This window comes from Mesoplodon bidens, assembly GCF_964165515.1.
Source record: "Mesoplodon bidens genome assembly, chromosome: 2".
NCBI lineage: Eukaryota > Metazoa > Chordata > Mammalia > Artiodactyla > Ziphiidae > Mesoplodon > Mesoplodon bidens.
The window spans coordinates 54838499-54858310 of record NC_138177.1 but is presented as its reverse complement, the minus strand read 5'-3'; the positions used below and the strand labels follow the sequence as shown (position 1 = coordinate 54858310).

The following is a 19812-nucleotide window of genomic DNA, read 5'->3' as shown; positions in this document are numbered from 1 at the left end:
CAACTACTGAAGCCTGCACGCCTAGAGCCCGTGCTCTGCAACAAGAAAAGCCACAACAATGAGAAGCCCGCACACCACAACAAAGAGTAGCCCCCGCTTGCTGCAACTAGAGAAAGCCTGCGTGCAGCAATGAAGACCCAACGCAGCCAAAAAATAAATAAACAAATATATATCAGCAATGAACAAGTAGAATTTGAAATTAAAAACAACAGCACCCCCCAAAATGAAATATTTAGGTATAAATCTAACAAAATATGCATGTTATATATGAGGAAAACAACAAAACTCTGATTAAAGAAATCAAAGAAGAACTAAATAAATGGAGATATTATTCCATGCTCATGGAAAGACTCAATATCATCAAGATATCAGTTCTTCCATACTTGATCTATATATTCAATGCAACCCAAATCAAAATCCTAGCAAGTTATTTTGTATGTATCAACAAACTGATTCTAGAGTTTATATGGAGAGGCAAAAGACCCAGAACAGACAACACAATATTGAAGGAGAAAAACAAAGTCGGACAACCAGTACTATCCAACTTCAAGACTCACTAAAAAGCTATGGGATGCAAGACAGTATGATATGGGTAAAAGAACAGAGAAAAAGATCCATGCAACAGAATAGACAGCCCAGAAATAGACCCACATAAATATACATAACCAATCTCTGACAAACAAGCAAAGGTAATACAGTGGAGCAAAGAGAGCCTCTTCAACAAAAGGTGCTGGAACAAATGGACATCCACATGCAGAAAAAAATGAATCCAGACACAGACTTTACACCCTTCACAAATGGACATCATAGATCTCAACGTAAAATGCTAAACTATAAAACTCCTGGAAGATAACATCAGAGAAAATCTAGATGACCTTGGACGTGGCAATGACTTTTTAGATACAACACCAAAGGCATAATCCATGAAAGAAAAAATTGATAAGCTGGCTGTATTAAAATTAAAAAGTTTTGCTCCATGAAAGACACTGTAAAGGGAATGAGAAGACTAGCCACAGAGTGGGAGAAAATATTTGCAAAAACATATCTTATAAAGGATTATTATCTAAAAGATACCAAAAACTGTTGAAAATCAACAGTGAGAAAATGAACAATCTGATTTTAAAATGGGCAAAAGTCCTCACCTGACAGCTCATCAAAGCATGTAGATGGCAAATAAACATATGAAAATGTGGTCCACAATATACATCAGGGAAATGCAAATTAAAACAATAACAAGATACCACTACACACCTATTAGAATGGCCAAAATCTAAAACACTGACAACACCAAATGCTGACAAGGATGTGGAGCAACAGGAACCCATTGCTGGCGGGAGTGCAAAATGATACAGCCTCTTTGGAAGAAAACTGGCAACTCTCTGGAAGAAAGCTGTTTATAAAAATAAACATACTCTTAACATACAATTCAGCCATTGCTCCTTGGTATTTACCCAAAAGAGCTGAGAGCTTATGTCCGTACAAAAACCTTCACATGGATGTTTATAGCAGCTTTATTCATAATTGCCAAAACTTGGAGGCAACCAAGATGCCTTTAAGTAAGTGAATGAATAAACTGTGGTACATTCAGACAATGGAATACTGTTCATCACTAAAAAGAACTAAGCCACCAAGCCATGAAAAGTCATGGAGGAACCTTAAATGCATATTAAGTGAAAGAAACGAATGTGAAAAGGCTACGTACTATATGATTCCAACTATATGATGCTTTGAAATAGATAAAACTGGGAATTCCCTGGTGGTCCAGTGGTTAGGACTCTGCACTTCCACTGCAGGGGGCCCAGATTCGATTCTTGCTCAGGGAACTAGGATCCCACAAGCTGTGCAGTGCGGCCAAAAAAAAAAAATGTTTCTTTTAAAACTGAAATAGGTAAAACTATGGAGATGATAAAGGGGAGGGAGGGATAAATAGACAGAGCACAGAGGATTTTTAGGGCAGTGAAACTACTCTGTATGATACTATGATGGATACATGTAATTTATACTTCTCAAAACTCACAGAATGAACACCACCAAAAATGCACCCTACTATAAACTGTGGACTTCGGATGATAACGATATATGAATACAGGTTTGTCAATTGTAACAAACTGTACCAACTCTGGCGCAGGATGCTGACAGTCAGGGAGGCTGTGCCTGCCGGGGGCACTGAGTGCACAGAAGCTCTTTGTATTTCCTGCTCAATATTGCTGTGAACCTAAAACTGCTCTTTAAAAAAGTCTATTTAGGGCTTCCCTGGTGGCGCAGTGGTTGAGAGTCTGCCCGCTGATGCGGGGGACACGGGTTCGTGCCCCAGTTCAGGAAGATCCCACATTCCACGGAGCGGCTGGGCCCGTGAGCCATGGCCACTGAGCCTGCGTGTCCGGAGCCTGTGAGGCCCGCGTACCGCAAAAAAAAAAAAAAAAAAAAAAGAGAGAGAGAGATTTTTAAAAAGTCTATTTAAAAGGAAAAGAACCTCACAGAACAGTGAGAGATAATAAATGGCGGTAGTTGTTTTAAATCACAAAGCTTCAGGATGGTTTGTTAGGTAACAATGGACAATGATCACACCCATTTTATGGAAAAGACTGATGATTAACTGCTAACACCCATTCTTTCTTTCTTCCTCTATAATAAAACCCTTTGGTTTAGCTGGAAAAAAAAATGGCCTCCCAACCAAAGATTACATTTACTAGCTTCCCTCATAGTTGATATGGCCACGGGACTAGGTTTTAACGAACAGCACGTGAAAGAATATGACATAAGCAACTTTCAAGGTTATGATCTAAAAACAGAGAGGGTCTGTCCTCCCCCTTCCCTTCCATGCTTCCTGCTGGGAAAAAAGCGAACATGGCAGCTGGAGTTGGAGCAGCCACCTCACATCATGAGGTAGAACCATATGTCAAGGATGGCAGAGGAACATCGTAGAAGGAGCCAGGGTCATGGTTGCTATCCAGACACCATACCAGCCCTGACCACGGTTATTTTGGAGGCTATGTTTCTGCAGCCAAGCCTATCTTCTAAGTAACACACCATCTCACAGGGCTGCTCTAAAGATAGAATGAGACAGGGTACATAAAGTACCTAACACGGCACCTGACATAGACCAGGTGAGCTCCTTGCACATGGGCCCTGAGAGCTCAGAGGCTCCAGCCAGGGAATGCAGCTACTTGGACAGCCTTGACCAAACAGTCTTCATCTACTTTAGATGGTCAGTCTCTCCCATGGCTTTGAGTGGGACATATGTAGAATGCGGGCAAAGCTGATCCCAGTGACGCAAGTCAATCCCAGTGATCCACAGGGAGGCAGCTGCTGGGGGCACAGCACTGTCAACTGTGCTTCCCAAAACCTACCTTTGCCATTTTAAGTGACCACAATTACTTTCAGCAAACTCCCCTGCCTTCAAGATAAAGTCCAGACTCCTCAGCCAAATAAATACACATCATTCACAATCTATCTCGTTCTTTGATCTAAGCTCAACTCTTACCACTCTCCCTCCACACACTACACTCCAGCCCTACTGAGTGGTTTGGAGTTCCCAGGTCATACTGTGTTTTCTCACACCCCAATGGCATTGCACATGCTGGTCCATTTGCCTGCAAACACATCTCTGTCCAGAGCCTCTGCCCCTTTCTCTACTTGGCTGACTTCTGTTCTTCCTTAAAACAAGGCTCACCATCACCTCTAGGAAAGTGTCCCTGACTACGGAAGAGATCACTCATGGACCCTCCAAAATTCTTTCTTCCATTCTTCTCCAGTATGGGAAGTTTTATGTAGCACACAGCCACCAAGCTAACGACAATAGTTCCCAGCCTTCCAGCTGTGGCCAGGGAACTCAGTGCTGGCCAACTGGTGTGAGCACAAGTGACAGGGCAATGTTTATTCCAAGCTGCCCTTAAAGGAAAGGAGGGTTCCCATGCCCCTTCCCATGGGCTGGCATGAGGACTTTGTAATGAGTCCTCTTCAACATGTGCACAAAAGCACTGTGGACAGCAGAACAAGAAGAGTAAAGCAGTCCGGGCCTCCATGTGTCTGAGAGGAGTAATGGCGAGAGAGAAGTTAAAGAGATTACTGCTAATTATGAATGCAAATCATCTCCATGGCCTTCAGTAGCCATTGAATCAAACCTTCTTATTACAGGAGACCAGCCACAGGATCCCCTAAAAGATCCAGGATTAGGGTGGAAAACTCCACGACTCAGGTCATTGATTCAAACTGTCCAAGACAGGAGGAAAGCAAAGCAGGGCTCAAGTCATCCTGAGCCCATGAGGCTATCTTCCTGAATCTTCCACCTCTGAGCATTCCCTCCTCCATCTTTTTTTCTTGATACAAGTTTAGAAAAGTTGGGGCCTTACCTCTGGAGACTTTGTAAACTTCATAGAAAGAATAGAAGTGGAAGCCTAGGGAAACAAACAGGTAAAAAGACAGTTCCCATCGGGGCAGCATTGCTCCTTGTGACAAAGGGTCCCGTGGCCCACGCTGAGAGTTTCTACGAAGAGAAACAGAAATAAAAACATTAAACCATAAACGTGACACTAGAGGACAGAACCTTACTTGTTCTCTCAGGGACCCATCACTACTCAAGGGGATACAGACATAACCCTCCTCCTATCACACCTCCTCCTGCCATGACCTTATCCCACCTGCATCACATCTCACACACACACACACACACACACACCCTGCCTGCCCAGGGTGGGCAGGTCTTTCCCTATGAGCTCCCACAGCCCCCCATCTGCCTCCCATCACAGTGTACACCAGACACTTCTGTTCTCATTGCCTGCCACACCTGTCTCCCCCTGTGGAGTGGACCTTTAGAGAGTAGGGACCATGATCTCTGAGTCAGCACCTAGCACAGGATGTGGAATGTAGCAGGAAAGGACTACTAAATACTCCACGAATAAATAATAAATTACTATTCAAAAGCCTGAATAAAAGCACAAATCATCTCCAAACCTCTTCTAAGCCAACAGCATTAACCTCCTTGTTCTCCCCTTCAAATGTCATCCCATAGTTGTTTATAAGAATGGATTAATAAAGCCACTCTGTCTTCCATCTTCTGGGTACTTCTTAAACAGAAGTTAATAGCCTGCTAGTTGCCCACTCTGTATATGCAAGCTCCCTTCTTACAAAGTAATTGAATTTCTATCTGAACACATGGATGCTGAGCTCAACGCTACAGTGTATCCAAGTGTGGACATTTGAATAGTTCTGGCCCTGAGGTTGTGGTCATCCCCTTCCTGCTGGGTGGAGTTGGAACAGCCACCTTTGGACCAAGAGGTAAAAGCCACATAGAAAAACAAGACAGAGGCGCCTTGGTCCCTGACTGCGTGTACCACCCCACCTCAGCCCCACCCCCAAAACTGCCCTGAACCTCTTATATCCGGACCATTACATGAAAGAGAAATGCATCTCCAGGATATTTAAGCCTGTGCTGTTCTCGATCTCTCTGTTATGTCTGCCATGTCTATATTCTAGGTAATAAAGCAGGTAACAGAAAGTCCTAAAATGCTGCAAATTAAATGATCAGTTCCCAAATAACAAAGAGTTAACTAAATGTAAACCCTTTTATGGCCCTCATTGCTTTACTTAAACCTCTCAAATATGTCTCATTGTGGATGTCAAATTAAAACAAGAGCAAAATTTTAAGCCCCAAGCAAGCATTTCTAATATGTGACAGTAACGCCAAAAATCAGAATTCACACATGAGCTCGTTTTACCTTCACAACAGCCAGGTGAAGTAGGTGGAGCAAGGCATTTACAGATGAGGAATGTGAAGCACGGTGAGGTCACACAATCAGAAACAACTGAGCCAGGGCTCAAATCCAGGTCTTGGGACCATTGGGCCCCCACCCCACTGCTCAGGTACAGCCACCAACCCCATTAGTGCCAGTTCACAGGGTTACTTGTCCTTAGGGCCTGGCTCGGAATCTGCCACACACAAACTCCTTTCTTCAGGCTACAGGGAGATGCAGCATGAAGGGATATAAACTTTAGCTTTTGTAATAGGGAAGAACAAATCTGACTCCATGTTGGATCTGTTTTGTTTAACTTTTAACCTTTGTATTCTATTGCTTTTGCTACAAGTTAAAAATATTGCCTATAGCCTGAAACATACAGGAGAGCCCATTCTCAAGGCTCTGACCTTTAACGTTACAACACTTTTTCATTCACACAGAGATAAAAAGTTGCAGGACAGAGAATAACATTTGTCTTGTTGGAGGTTCACAGGAAAATCATAACCATCTGACCTACATGGACAGCTGCAAGAACAAAGGATCCTAACACCAAGATGTTCACAACAACCAGCCACACCCTCTCTCCTTTCACTATAAAAGAAACCTGAATTCAAACTCAGGTAAGATGGTTCTTTGGGACCCTAGTCCACCATCTTCTCGGTCTGCGGGCTTTCCGAATAAAGTCGCTATTCCCTGCCCCAACACCTTGTCTCTCAATTTATTGGCCTGTTGTGTGGTGAGCAGTACGAGCTTGGGCTCAGTAACAGTTTCATAAAATATGAGGTCAGAAATCAGTGGTCCTCCAACCAGAGGACCCTCTGGTCATTACCTAAAAGTTGCCAAGCCAGTCTAGTCTGAGTTTCTCCTGCAGATCTCCTAAAAAATCCAGAAGCAGCCACTCATGCTCTCAATCCCAAACTCTCTAAGCCCTAGTACTTCAACAACGCCTTCTCAGTTTCCCCTACTACTTTTCAGAGCCACTTCTAACTTCATACATTTCTAGTCACACTTTATTTTTAAATACCTGGCATCTCCTAGAATCTGTTAAGATTTCTTTCTGGAACTTTGTAGGAATATAGTAATTTCAATTTAGTGGGAAGTGAATTTCAACCTCTGGGTTTCATATTGTCTCTCCTTTCCAAGGATGTTGGTATTACTATATTGGATGACTTCCTCAATTAGCAAAGAGCTGAACCCCTCTTCAAATGCTACTAAATTTGAACATAAATAATCTTGGAGATTAAATCAAAGTTCCTGCTCTTCTGAACCTTTTCATGGACATTCTCCTTCTAGGACAGTTCCCCTGAATTAGTGATTTAACTGTCAGGAAACTAGAAAACTCAGCCTTACAACATTTTCCTTTTTGATGCTGCTCTTAGCTACACTGTATGTTTTGCAGACATATACACAAAGATACATAGTAATAAACAACAAAGCAGCAGGGCTGTGTCCTCATATTTAAAATTTGGGGACTGGACCAAATAGCCTCCTGCTGACAGCATATCAGGGAGAGATGCATCAGGGAGACATGCAGACCTAGGGGAGACTGGGCTCTGCTGCTGACGGGCTGAGGAATTTAAGTGGATCACAACTTTCCAGATACGTTTCCTCATAGAGTTATTGAATGGATTAAATATAAAATGTTTACCCAGGGCCTGGCACAGAGCAAGCACTCAATAAACATTAGCTAAGATCTGTCCAGCAGGACCCGTTAGTGAATTTATCACCAGGAGCTTACCTAGCCAGAGCCCTGGTTTCCTTTCAGAATTGATGACAGCTAACTGACCTTCCATGGGGAGAGGGGGTGAGCATCCTACCTGCTGCTGGGCCTTCGTCAGCTGATCGGCATCCCCAGAGTTCTCTCCAGTTTCTCATCCCCATCCTCTCCCCACATTCGACCCAACGCCACCCCAGACAGTTAACAAACTGTCCTTGGGAGCCACCTGGAGAGCTTTCTGACCAGTGTCTCTTCTCACCACCTCTTTTCTTAGCTCCAAAGGTATTATATACAGTCCTCACTTTTCTTGCCTCATCATTCACAATCCCAGGAATGTGACCTCAAAACACCACCACCACACAGACACCCACCTGTCCTTCTTAACAGATCTTTCTTCCTTAATACTTCTTTTCAACTCTTGTCCACTTATCTCAAGAAAATTCCTCTCCCCAATGTTTTCCCCCCTCCCTGTTCATTTCAGCTGTGCACTCAGAGAGCCAATCAGAGTAGATATGTTTTAAAGGATTCAATGACACAACACAAAGCTGTACCTTTGGGAATGTAACTAGAACTTTTTCTTAATGTCCAAACCCATAAACGTTCCTAAAAACTCTCTCAGAGAATTCTCAAGTTTCCATGTCTCATTTCCTAAACATGCTTATGTTCTTCTTTAGGCATAAGCTACCACGATGAAATCAAAGAAGCCCTTACTCAAATGTGTAAGTAATGCCTCTTTTCTGTTTTTCACGCATAAGATTCAGTCCTGCAGCAACATTATCAGCTAAGTGGGCATCCATTCGATGGCCCAGAAACTCGTCACCATTTATATCATGATTTCTATAGGAAACAGCCAATCTACAGCAACACAGCCTGTTTTTAAGTAGGAGACTACCTGATCGATCTATATAAAGGAGGTTATAGTACTGATATGTGAGAGCTAAGGCGGGTTCCTGGGATGTCTGATGGTGAAGATATATCTGAGAGCACTTCCACTTTGGTGGGAATACTGGTCAGGACTATGAGGAAGAAAAAATGGGGATAGTTTAGGAGCCAAGTGGTGGAGGGTCTTAAACATATATGATGACAGGCTCGGATCTGATTACCTGAAGAAACCTCAGGCTTGTGAGCCAGCTCATTTAATTTTTTTATGAAGCTTCAGGAAGAAGCCCCTTGACATACCAGTCGAGACTAAAGGCAGGGAGGTCAGCGATTCAGGCTCTCGGTGGGAAGTGGAGAGAAAGTGCTAGAACCAAGCAACAGAGAGGAGGGAAAATTAAGTTGCACCTGGCACCAAGTTAGTCCAGGAGGCATTGGGGGGGGGGAGGGGGAGAGGAAAATAAAGGACATAAAATAGCACCTCCAAAGCTGTCAAGACTACAGTGTCTCAATGCTGAATTTTTTTTTTTTTTTTTTTGGTTACGCGGGCCTCTCACTGTTGTGGCCTCTCCCCTTGCGGAGCACAGGCTCCGGACGAACAGGCTCAGCGGCCATGGCTCACGATCACGGGCCCAGCCGCTCCGCAGCATGTGGGATCTTCCCAGACCGGGGCACGAACCCGTGTCCCCTGCATCGGCAGGTGGACTCTCAACCACTGCGCCACCAGGGAAGCCCAAAGCTGAATATTATTGATTAAGGTGAGAAACAGGCACAAAGTGAAGACAGAGAGAAAATGCATTTAAGATTAGGTCTTGGAAGAAAATCATAGCAGAGGTTTCCCTGGGATTAGGGGAAAGAAGTCAAACAGGAGGAACAAGATTTCTCTACCCCCATACTGGGTATAAGAGCCCCAAGCTGGGTATTTCCAAAAAGTATTATATTTATCTGGGAACTGTAGAACTCAAGCGGCCCACATAATAAAATCTTAGCTGGAAAATGGCAAGAATTCCTCAGCTAAGAGGGATTTTTCTATACTGAAGCAATGTACATTTGCATTCACATTGTAATTTAACACTCCACCTGCTTTCAAAGATGCCATCCACTCTCATTCTCACCAGGAGGGCTAACTGTTTGCTCTTTTTTCAGGAAACAGAATCTTGCTCAGAGAAAAGACGTGATCTGCCCAAGGATCCAGAGAAGCCAGCAATGGAGCAAAAAAGAGAACCCAAGTTCTCAACTCCCACTCTCTTAGGCAGAGATCCTGTTCTTTACTCTTGGTAGAAAAGTATAGCTCACTATGCCAGAGCCTGAAGTGTGCATACACGTAACTTCTGTAAGATGCTTTTCCCCAGTAACTTCTAATATCTTTTCAAAAGTCTTTTATCTCGGGCTTCCCTGGTGGCGCAGTGGTTGAGAGTCCTCCTGCCGAAGCAGGGGACACGGGTTCGTGCCCTGGTCCGGGAAGATCCCACGTGCCGCAGAGCGGCTGGGCCCGTGAGCCATGGCCGCTGAGCCTGTGCGTCCGGAGCCTGTGCTCCGCAAGGGGAGAGGCCACAACAGTGAGAGGCCCATGTACCGCAAAAAAAAAAAAAAAAAAAGTATTTTATCTTTATTGTTGATAAATACAACAAATGGATTCCAACACCCCCACTTTAAATTCTTTTCTGCTCCTCACCCTTGATTTAGCACTAAATGGGCTAACACCAAATACTCCCACGCACCAGAGGACTTTAAAACGGCACCCGCAGCATGAAGCTAACGATCTCCAGGGCCATCACCATCATCACTCCCAACTAACTAAACTGAAATTTTTCTCTACTGAGTTTACCCAGAGTTTAGCAACAGCTGTACTACAATAAGTAGTATTTACAGATGACCTATGCTGAGAAAGCACTTTACAAGTATTCTTTCATTTAATCTCCATAACAACTCTCTGAGGTTGGTATTTCTGGTATCCTCATTTAACACAGAAGATAACCAAAGCCCAGAAGGATCAAGAAACCTGCCCCAAATCACACAGCTAGTAAGCAGCAGAGCTTAGATTCATACTCATCAAGTCTAATTCCAGAGCCTTCTCTCACCCACCTCCCTATTCTTACAGAGTTCACAGGATTCATTTTTTCAACATCTATGACAAAATCAACTCATTGGGAAAGCTAGAAGATAATATAAGCTATATACATGCAAAAGAATCTAAAGTTATGTGTAACGTAGATATACCCCAGGAAGAAAATCAACCAGATGTAATCAAAATATACATGAAACATCTAACTCGTACATTCCTTTTAGAAGATTTACTGAAGAAGACAAACTAAACCAAATCAATTTACCTCGGAAGTAAGAGGGGAAAGTCAGGAGTTATATAGAGGTAATAAATAAATAATAAATAAAGGGCTGAATAAAATTGAAATGGTTCTAAATTTAGGAACAAATAAGCACTCTGGAAACCACAAAGTAATAAAGTAAAAGGAACTCATGCCCACTGAAATGACAATGGCTTTGAAGAAAAGAAAATATAATAGTAGAGCAATATTCTAGCACATTTGGAAAAGATGTTAGGAGACTTCTGTTCTTTTCCAGGTAGAATTTGATGAAACCTATTTTGCAGAATATAAATTACATGACTTTCACCAGGAAAACCAGGCCCAGATTCATCGTGTCCTCTCACAGGACAGTGTTCTCCAAACCCTGCTTAAGAGTCTTACAAAGAGTCTTATTCTTCTACCCACATGATACTACAGAGAAACGCTTTTCCAAACCCAGAAAGCCTTCAGCAACACACTGGAATGATCAGCTAGATTGAAGAGGTCCACTGGGCTGGGCAAAAGTCTAATTACAGAATATTTAAAAATACATATCACTACTTCTAAATATGTACCAAATGTTATGTATCACTGTGCAATAAACCATCCCGAAACACAGTGGCTTAAAATAACAAGATCTATTCTCTCTCGTGATTCTATGGGATGGCAAGCTGGGCAGTTCTTCTGCTGATCTCACCTGGCGTCACTCATATGACTAAGTCACTGCATGGCTCAAGGAAACTGGAGAGGACAACATGATCTCACCCACGTCTGGCATTTTGTGCCAGCTGTCAGCTAGGTGCCTTACTTCTCCTCCATGTGGGCACTCATCCTCCAGTAGGCTGGACCCTTCATAGCATGGTGGCTTCAGGGTCTTAAAAGAACAAAGGCAAGAGGTGCAAGGTCTCTTAAGGACCAGGCTCCAGAATTCAAAGAACATTTTATTGGTCAAGAGCCCAGCCCAGATTCAAGGGGGAAGAGAGAACAGCTTCCATCTCTTTACTGGAGGAACAGCAATGGCACCTAAAAAAGGGGCAGGGACGTGGCTTACCATACCAGTATGTTAGAATTCCTAATAAATAAAATCTGGAAAGTTAGTGGAAAAACTACATCTCACAGTAGGTCTTTATTACATAAAATGTCACAAAGGTTGAGAGAGATGTATATTTTAAAGAATTACATTCTCAAATCAAAATTTCAAAATCAATATTGTCATCTGGTCTAATCTCCAGCCAGTTTGGGAATTCCTTTTACAATAAGCTACCTGACCACTTCCAGCAACACTGCAAGGCAGGGAAACTCTGTTTCTAAGAAGTTCTTATTGTTATCATCTTTTTTTTTCTTAAACTGAGTCAAAATCTGCCCCTCTATTTCTAAAAAATGTTCTACTACTAGTCCTATTGTACCTGCAGGAACTAAAAGCACGGAGGCTGGATAGTATGATAGTTTAGAGGATGGCTCTGGAGTCAGAATGCCAAAGGCTGAATCCCAGCTTTGCTGCTTTCTAGCTGTGTGACCCAGCACAAGCTGCATGACCTCACTGTGCCTCAACGTCCTTACTTATGAAATAGAGATAATAATAACCCTCAGAGAGTTGCTGTGAGGATTAAACAGGTTTACAAAGAGATAGAATATTACCTTGGCCATAATAAGCTCTAAAATGCTTATTCTTGTTGTGTTTAATATTACTGCTACTGGGCTTCCCTGGTGGCGCAGTGGTTGAGAATCTGCCTGCTAATGCAGGGGACACAGGTTCGAGCTCTGGTCTGGGAGGATCCCACATGCCGCGGAGCAACTACGCCCGTGAGCCACAACTACTGAGCCTGCGCGTCTGGAGCCTGTGCTCCGCAACAAGAGAGGCCGCGATAGTGAGAGGCCCGTGCACAGCGCTGAAGAGTGGCCCCCGCTTGCCACAACTAGAAAAAACCCTCGCACAGAAACGAAGACCCAATACAGCAAAAATAAATTAATTAATTAATAAACTCCTACCCCCAACATCTAAAAAAATATATATATATATTACTGCTACTATTAAGTATACTGAAAGGCTTAATTATTCTTGCCAATCATACTCCTTCAAATATTTAGAGATAATTAATGCTACCCGCTCCATCCCAAGCCCTCTTCCAGGACAAACCCCCATGCTTCCTTCAATCATTTCAGTGGCTTGCTTCCCAGACCCTTTCCCATTCTGTCAGTTGTCTCTTTATAGTGTAGGTACCTAAAGCTGAACCCAAAATTCCAGCTGTGGAAGAGCAAGAGTAGGACAAACCATCGTTTCTCTCCTTCCGAAACTATACCTCAAATAGTGAAATCTTAGACTCATTCCTGCATTCGACAAGTATCAGTGAGCTCCTACTGAAGATCAGGAACTGCACTATTTGTGAAGGCAAGATATAAAGATTCCATCTGTAGGATCCCCCAAATATAGCTACCCCAGAAACGTCCATGCCCTAATTCCTGAACATGTAAATATGTTACCTTACATGGAAAAGGGACTTTGCAGATGTGATTAAGTTAAAGATCTTGAGATGAGGACATTATCCCTGATTATCTATGTGGGCCCATGTAATCACAAGGGTCATTCTAAGAGGGAAGAAGGAGGGTCAGAGACAGAGAGGAGATATGATGATGGAAGCAGAGGTTAGAGTGATAACGCTTTGAGGATGGAGGAAGGGGCCAAGAACAAAGGAATGGTAGAGGCAGAGAATAGCAGCAACGAAGAAAGACACCATTCCTCTGCCTCGCCCCCCCCCCCACTCCAAGCCTCCAGAAGGAATGCAGCCCTGCCACCCCATTGTGGACTTCTGATCCCCAGAACTGTAGGTAATCAATTTCTGTTGTTTGAGGCCACTAAGTTTGTGCTCATTTGTTATAGAAACTAATATGCTACCCCTGCCCTCAATTAGTTCATGGCCTAGTGGAAGGAAAGTACCTAATTAAAAGGATTTATATAAAACATCAGAATATTTTAATCTAATTGTTATAAACTTTAAAAACTTAAATTGCAAGAAAATAAAACCTGAAAACAAAAATTTTGCATTCAGTTTTCAACTTAGCATTTTTTTGGCTTCTGTCTCACACTGATATCAATCTTAATATCAAACATAACTCTTAAGTCCTTTTATATGAACTGCCCTTAAGCCAGATCTCTGCTGTTAAAGATTGGCAGAAAAGGAGTCAGATTTATAAGCCCCTAGTTCAGAAAAGCTATTGATGTGATATTGTATCCTTTCCCCGGAAAATTCTCAACCTATTTTAAGCCTGTTTAATCACCAAGAATCATGCCCACCACATCTTACACTCCCCAGATTAGGGGCATCTGAATGAATCAAATTTTTTAATAATATATTTTAAGTAAACTTTGTATTAAAGTATGCTTAAAGAAAAAAAAATGTAAGGCTTTCAAAAAGCAGACTCACGCCAGGAATTACTGCTCAGATAAAAAACTGAATGCCCCGTCTGTTCTTTCCTTATAACTCCACTAAAGGTGACCACTAGCCTGACTCCTAACACCCTAGTTTATTTAGTTTTGCCCTTTTTCGGACTTCAAAAAAAAAAAAATGGAATCACATAGCACTTACTCTTGTTGTGTCTACCTTCTTTTTGCTCCGCTTTATATTTGTGAGGCTCATCCATGTTGTGTATAAAGCAATCATTTGTTCATTCTTATTACTGTGGAGTATTCCATTGTATGAGCAATTTACCTAGGCTTTTGTCCATTCTACTATTGATGAACCAACCCATAGGTTGTTTCCAACTTGGGGCTATTAGTAATAATACTGCTCTGCATATTCTTTTACATGTCTTTCAGTACAAATACACCTGTCTTACTGCTTAGTGTTTATCAAAGAATGATAGACACTAAACAGTAAACTAGGTCATAGGGGATGTGTATGTCCACCTTTAGTAAACGATACTGCAAAACAATTTCCAAAAGTTACACTAATTTTCATAACAATCAGCAATGTATGAGAAGTTCAGTTTTCCATATCCTAACAAATACTCAGCATTGACAGGTTTTTTTGGCTTGTTTTTTGTTTTTAGCCACTCTGTTGAGTATAGAGTGATATCCCATTGTAGTTTTAATTTGCATTTCCCTAATTACTAATGAGGTTAACCACTTTTTCATATGTTTATTGGGAATCTGGAAATCTTTTGGGGAAGTGACTTGCCCGTTTTTCTACTGGACTTTTTCTCAATGATTTGTAAAAATTATTTCTACATTCTGGGTATGAGTCCTTTATTGGATATAACTATCCAATACCTTCACCCATTCTGTAGCTTGCCTTTTCACTCTCTTTATGGAATCTTTAGATGAACAGTAGTTCTTACCAATATTTTCCTTTATAACTACTGCTTTTTGTGTCCTAGTCAATAAACCTTTGTCATAAAGGTGTTTTACTTTGCTTTCTTCCAGAAGCTTTGTTTCAGATTTCACATTTAGATGTATGATGTATCTTGATTAATTTTTGTGTATGGGGTGAGGTAGATGATCAAAATTCACCTTGTCCATTTGCAATATCCAATTGGCCCAGCATCATTTACTGAAAAGGCTGTCCTTTCTCCAGAGCACTGCAGTGCCATTTCTGTCATAAATCAAGAGACCTCATACATGTGAGCCTGTTTATGGATTCTCTACTCAGTTCCGTGGTCTGTCTAGCACTGTGCCAACACCATGCTGACAAACTACGTACAGTACTATCTATTAGCTTAAGTTTTCCAACTTTGTTCTTTTACTTAGATTTTCTAGAATTTCCAAATATATTTTAAAATTGGCTTACTATTTTTGGAAAAAATCTGCTGGGATTTTGATTGGGATTATACTGAATCCACACATTTATTTGTAGAGCAATGACTTACCCTTCATTATTTTAAAACTTTAAATTCTCTCAATAATGTTTTAGTTTGCAAAGAATTTTTATCACAAATGGGTGTTGAAGTTTATCAAGTAGTTTTTCTCCTTTATTCTGTGACTGTGGTTAAATTATTTATTGATTTTCTAATGTTAGACAAAGTTTACATTCCTGGAATAAATCCAACTTGGTCATGGTTTAGTATCCTATAAATATAGGTATAGGTCGCTAGATTTGATTTACCAATACCCATTTTAGGGCTTTTGCGTCTTTTCTGTGAGAGTTTGGACTATAGTTTCTTGTAACCTTCTTATCAAGCTTTAGTAACAAGGTTATGCTGGCCTTATAAAAGCAGTCAAGGAGTATTCCTTCTTTTTCATTTTTTAAAATGTTTGTAATATTGCACTAGTGACACCATCTAGGCCTGGAAATTCTGCTATGAAAAAATTTTTAATTACATATTTAATTTCTTTATAGATATGGAACTATACAGATTTTCTAGTTCTTATGTCTTATGAGGTATTTTATTGAAATAACTTGTCCATTTCATCTGAATTTTCAAATGTATTACCATAAAATTGTTCATAATAACATCTGAAGATTTTTTAAATGTCTGTAGGATATGTAGTGATAACTCCTTTTTTTTTCCCTGACACTGGTAATACCATACACCACTGGAGGGAGGGAAGGGAAGATGGTCATGCATTATATGACACAAATAAATCCACTATCACTGGAATATTCTCCAGCAGAATTACGCACAGAAGAAGCAAGAGAGGTAGAGCATGTAAACAATCCAGCAATTCTCTCTCAACAGCTTTTATCACCAGAAACAACTGTGCACCTGCGGAAAAGGAGACACGAACTGAAGGAGAAGGGAACAGCCATTAGTAACGCTGTAGGGTGGCCAGCGAGAACGTGGAGGAAGAAAAACCACCACTAGCTGGGTTTGTAACCTAGATACCCAGCCCTCCACCCACAAGATGTCCATAGGCAGAATTCAGGAGGCCATGAATTTAAATTTCTTTTCTCATATGTCTGTATTTTCACAAACCTCTAACTGAAATTCAGGATTTCATTTGATTATAAGTGCGAAGAGCAAATCACACTAGTAAGAGCATTTCTGGCGACTGTCACCAATAAGTGTCACAAATTCTGTCATACTACAGTGCAGCTGTTGCAAATACTGCAAAACATCATTTACATAGGCATCACTACTTTGAAATTCTGAGACTTAACTGATACAGCCTTGAATTTTGTCACTTAATGCACTAATCAAGAAAAAAATACTATTATAAATGTTGGGGGTTTTACACTATTTTGATCACTGTTTCAATATAATTTGTAACTCTACGTATTTTAAAATGCCTTTTAAAAATTGGCTTCCCCAGACTCCAAAGAAGTCCATGGCACAAAAAAAGCGTAAGGAACCCCTACAAAGAATCAAGGATCTCACCCAAGCCATGGAACTCCCAGGCCAACAGTTAAGGAGCACTTCCCTTTGGCCAGGCCCTGGCCTGGAAGAAGACACACAGATGAGTAAGGCTCACCCTGGCTAGTTCCTGACATTACCTTCAGAGTTCCCACCAACACCTAGCCACCCACAAAAATGACTGCTCTCTCTAAAGACTTGGCCTTCACTCTAAGTTAGTCTATATAACTTACTTCCTAAGGAGGGGGCAAAGTAAACAGCAGATAAAGCATAGGCTTTGACCCAGAAAGAGGAGTGCAAAACCCAATCCCAACACTTACTTTTCGTGGCTGTGGCATCAATTCTAAGTATTCCTTTCTTCTGCTGTGAAAAGGGCTAACACTAGGTATCCTTCCCAGTTATTGCAAGGTTTAAAAATAATGGATTTAAAGCACCTGACAAGCACATCGTCCCCTTCACTATTAGCTGAATCTTTCAAGTCAGAACTGACTGTTGCTATCCAACACTTAATCACAGTTAGGGGCTGCCACTGAGAAAGGAGGGAGACAAATTATAGGAAAAGCGGAACATGAAGAATGAAAGGGAAAAAAAATCATACTTATTCTTCAAATTCCAGTATAAAAACCACCCCCTCCTCAGGAAAGCCTTCCCTCTCCTCTCCTTGTGTTCCCATAGCACTTATCACATGGAAGTAAACGCCTAGCTGTGCGAATGAATGAAGGAGGAATACAAATCAGAAAAGGACAGAAACAGTGAGTCGCACCCCCATATAATGTAAACCACCGAGGATACCAACTGGCTAGCCTGACTGCCCTGATCCAAGAGCCACGAAGCAATGAAGCAGCACATTTCTTACCACCAGTGCTATCCATCCTAGTACCTCTCCCGCCCACTTTGTAGGGATTGCGAGGAGGAGGGCCTTTCCACATCAAGACTGATGCCACCTAAAGGCCACAGGTAGAAGAAAAGAGGGAAACTGAGTCTGGAGAGTAGAAAGCAAAAGTCTCTAACGTTGGGGGTCACTGGAGCCGCAGCAGTCAGGCAGGCGCACTTCTAAGATCGCCAAGGGGACCGGCGTCCACACTTCCAGCAACAGTGCCAGAAACTGGGGACGAAGCCAAGGAGGGGGGACGCTGGCAGGGGCGTGAGCGGACTCGGCCGGCCGGGGAGAAACGCAGCCCTGACCCGGGCACACGCCCCCCTCACTCCTCACCAGAGGAGCCTTTGTCTCCGCTTCTCTGCCCCGCCCTCGGGCGCGCACGCAGGAACGGGAATTGGAAACAGAAAGCGTATCGGGCGTTTCTTTTTCTCAACCGAGTCAGTCGAAGCAGAAAGTCAACACCTAACTTCCCGAGGACCCGCTACGGTCACCAGCTACCAACCTCCGGGCTGTCCCGGGTGGCGGCGGCGTTGGTGACGCTCACGCCGCCCCGAGTTCCCAACAACCCTCTCCGCACCTCCGAGGCGGCGGCGGCGGCGGCGGCGGGCTTCCCGAGAAACCGCCCTCTTCCCCGGGAGCGGTGGTTGGAGGATCAGCCCCGCGCGCGTCCTCGGGGCACGTCCCCGCCGCCGCCGTGCCCGCGCGCGCCGCTCCAGGCCGCTGGGCTCGCAAGCAGGCGGCGCCCCGGGAGCGGTTGCGAGCAGGCCGCGCGGCTGGAGGGGACCCGCAAGAGGACTGCCCGCCACTCCGCACCCGGAGCGCCTGGCGACGGCCCGCGGAGCCCCAGCCCCCGCTCAACCGTGGGCCCCGGTGCCTACGCCCAGCAGCGCACGGACCTCTCCACCCCCGTTTGTTAATTGCAGGCCTGGGGCTGCAGGTTTGGGAGCGGAAGTCACCTGAAGTCCAGCCCCAGTGGTCCCCACGTACGTTTTGAACGCGAAAGGAGGTAGCTCGGTGGGGTGGAAAGAGGGCGGGCCTTGCCGCTCCGGCGGCTTCTGGAGCTTGCTGTGTGAATTTAGCCCCTGCGAGCCTCCTTGTCCTTCTCTGTAAAGCGGAAATAAGCTTCCCGGCTTTCCTGGAGAATTAGAGTGAAGACCAAATGGGATGAACTTCATGAACTGCAAAGCAGCTTACAAAGATGATCAGCACTGCAAAATGCATATCAGTGATTTTGAATAGGTCGTAAAAGAGTGGAAGATCTGAAGCTGCCTTGGACTGTGACTTTATGCCAGGTGTTACTCAGAGGCCTCCAACGCCAAGGCTGCCAGAGTTCCACAGACTTACCTGGGCAGGAGAATCACCTGGGCTCTTGTTAAAACCGCTGGCACCTGGATCCCTCTTCAAACCAAAAGAATCAGACTCCCCAGGGGAGGGGTGTTTCAGGTGGTTCTGTGGTCAGGTAAACGTGGACAACTCTGCGTTAGGCAGCAGGAAAACACAGAGGCTGTGCTGAAAGTTTATTCTAGCAGTCATTGAAATAGTCCAGGAGATTATTTTTCTGATCGCAAAATTCTGTGGGAAACCAGAGTATAAACTCTCTGAGGACAGGAACTATCTCCTCATTCAGCTCCCACCATCCGCAGCCCCAACACATAGTACAGGATGGCGTTAAGTAAGCAGGTAAATAAACTAGTCCCAAGTAGGAGTGCCAGATGTAGCAAATAAAAATACAGGATGCCCAGCTAAAATTGAATCGAGTCTCAGATGAACAACGAATACTATTTTTTAGTATCCATATGGCCCATGCAATATTTGGGACATATTGATGCTTTTTTTAAAAAGTATTTGTTGTTTATCTGAAATTCAAATTTAATTGGGCACCCTGTATTTGAACTGGCAACCCTCACCTGGAGGGTTTGGCAGAGGGAGGGACAGAGTAAGAACTCTCACTACTCAGGTAGTGTCAGACTCAGGGACAGGAATGAGATAACTCCTGTGTTATTTCTAAATGAC

General features: G+C 43.1%; 1 protein-coding gene across 1 annotated transcript in view; it reads right to left on the bottom strand.

Annotated features, from left to right (window-relative positions):
- The window catches only part of HHAT (hedgehog acyltransferase), a 378452-nt gene extending 359625 nt beyond the window's left edge, over positions 1–18827 (bottom strand). Inside the window, exons 1-2 of the mRNA XM_081223558.1 lie at positions 18756–18827; positions 4353–4486 (exon numbers count right to left, since the gene is read on the bottom strand). Of these exons, the coding sequence (XP_081079684.1) occupies positions 4353–4443 (91 nt within the window). The 5' untranslated portion in view covers positions 4444–4486; positions 18756–18827. The remainder of the gene's footprint in view (positions 1–4352; positions 4487–18755) is intronic.
- Positions 18828–19812: the final 985 nt, after the last annotated feature.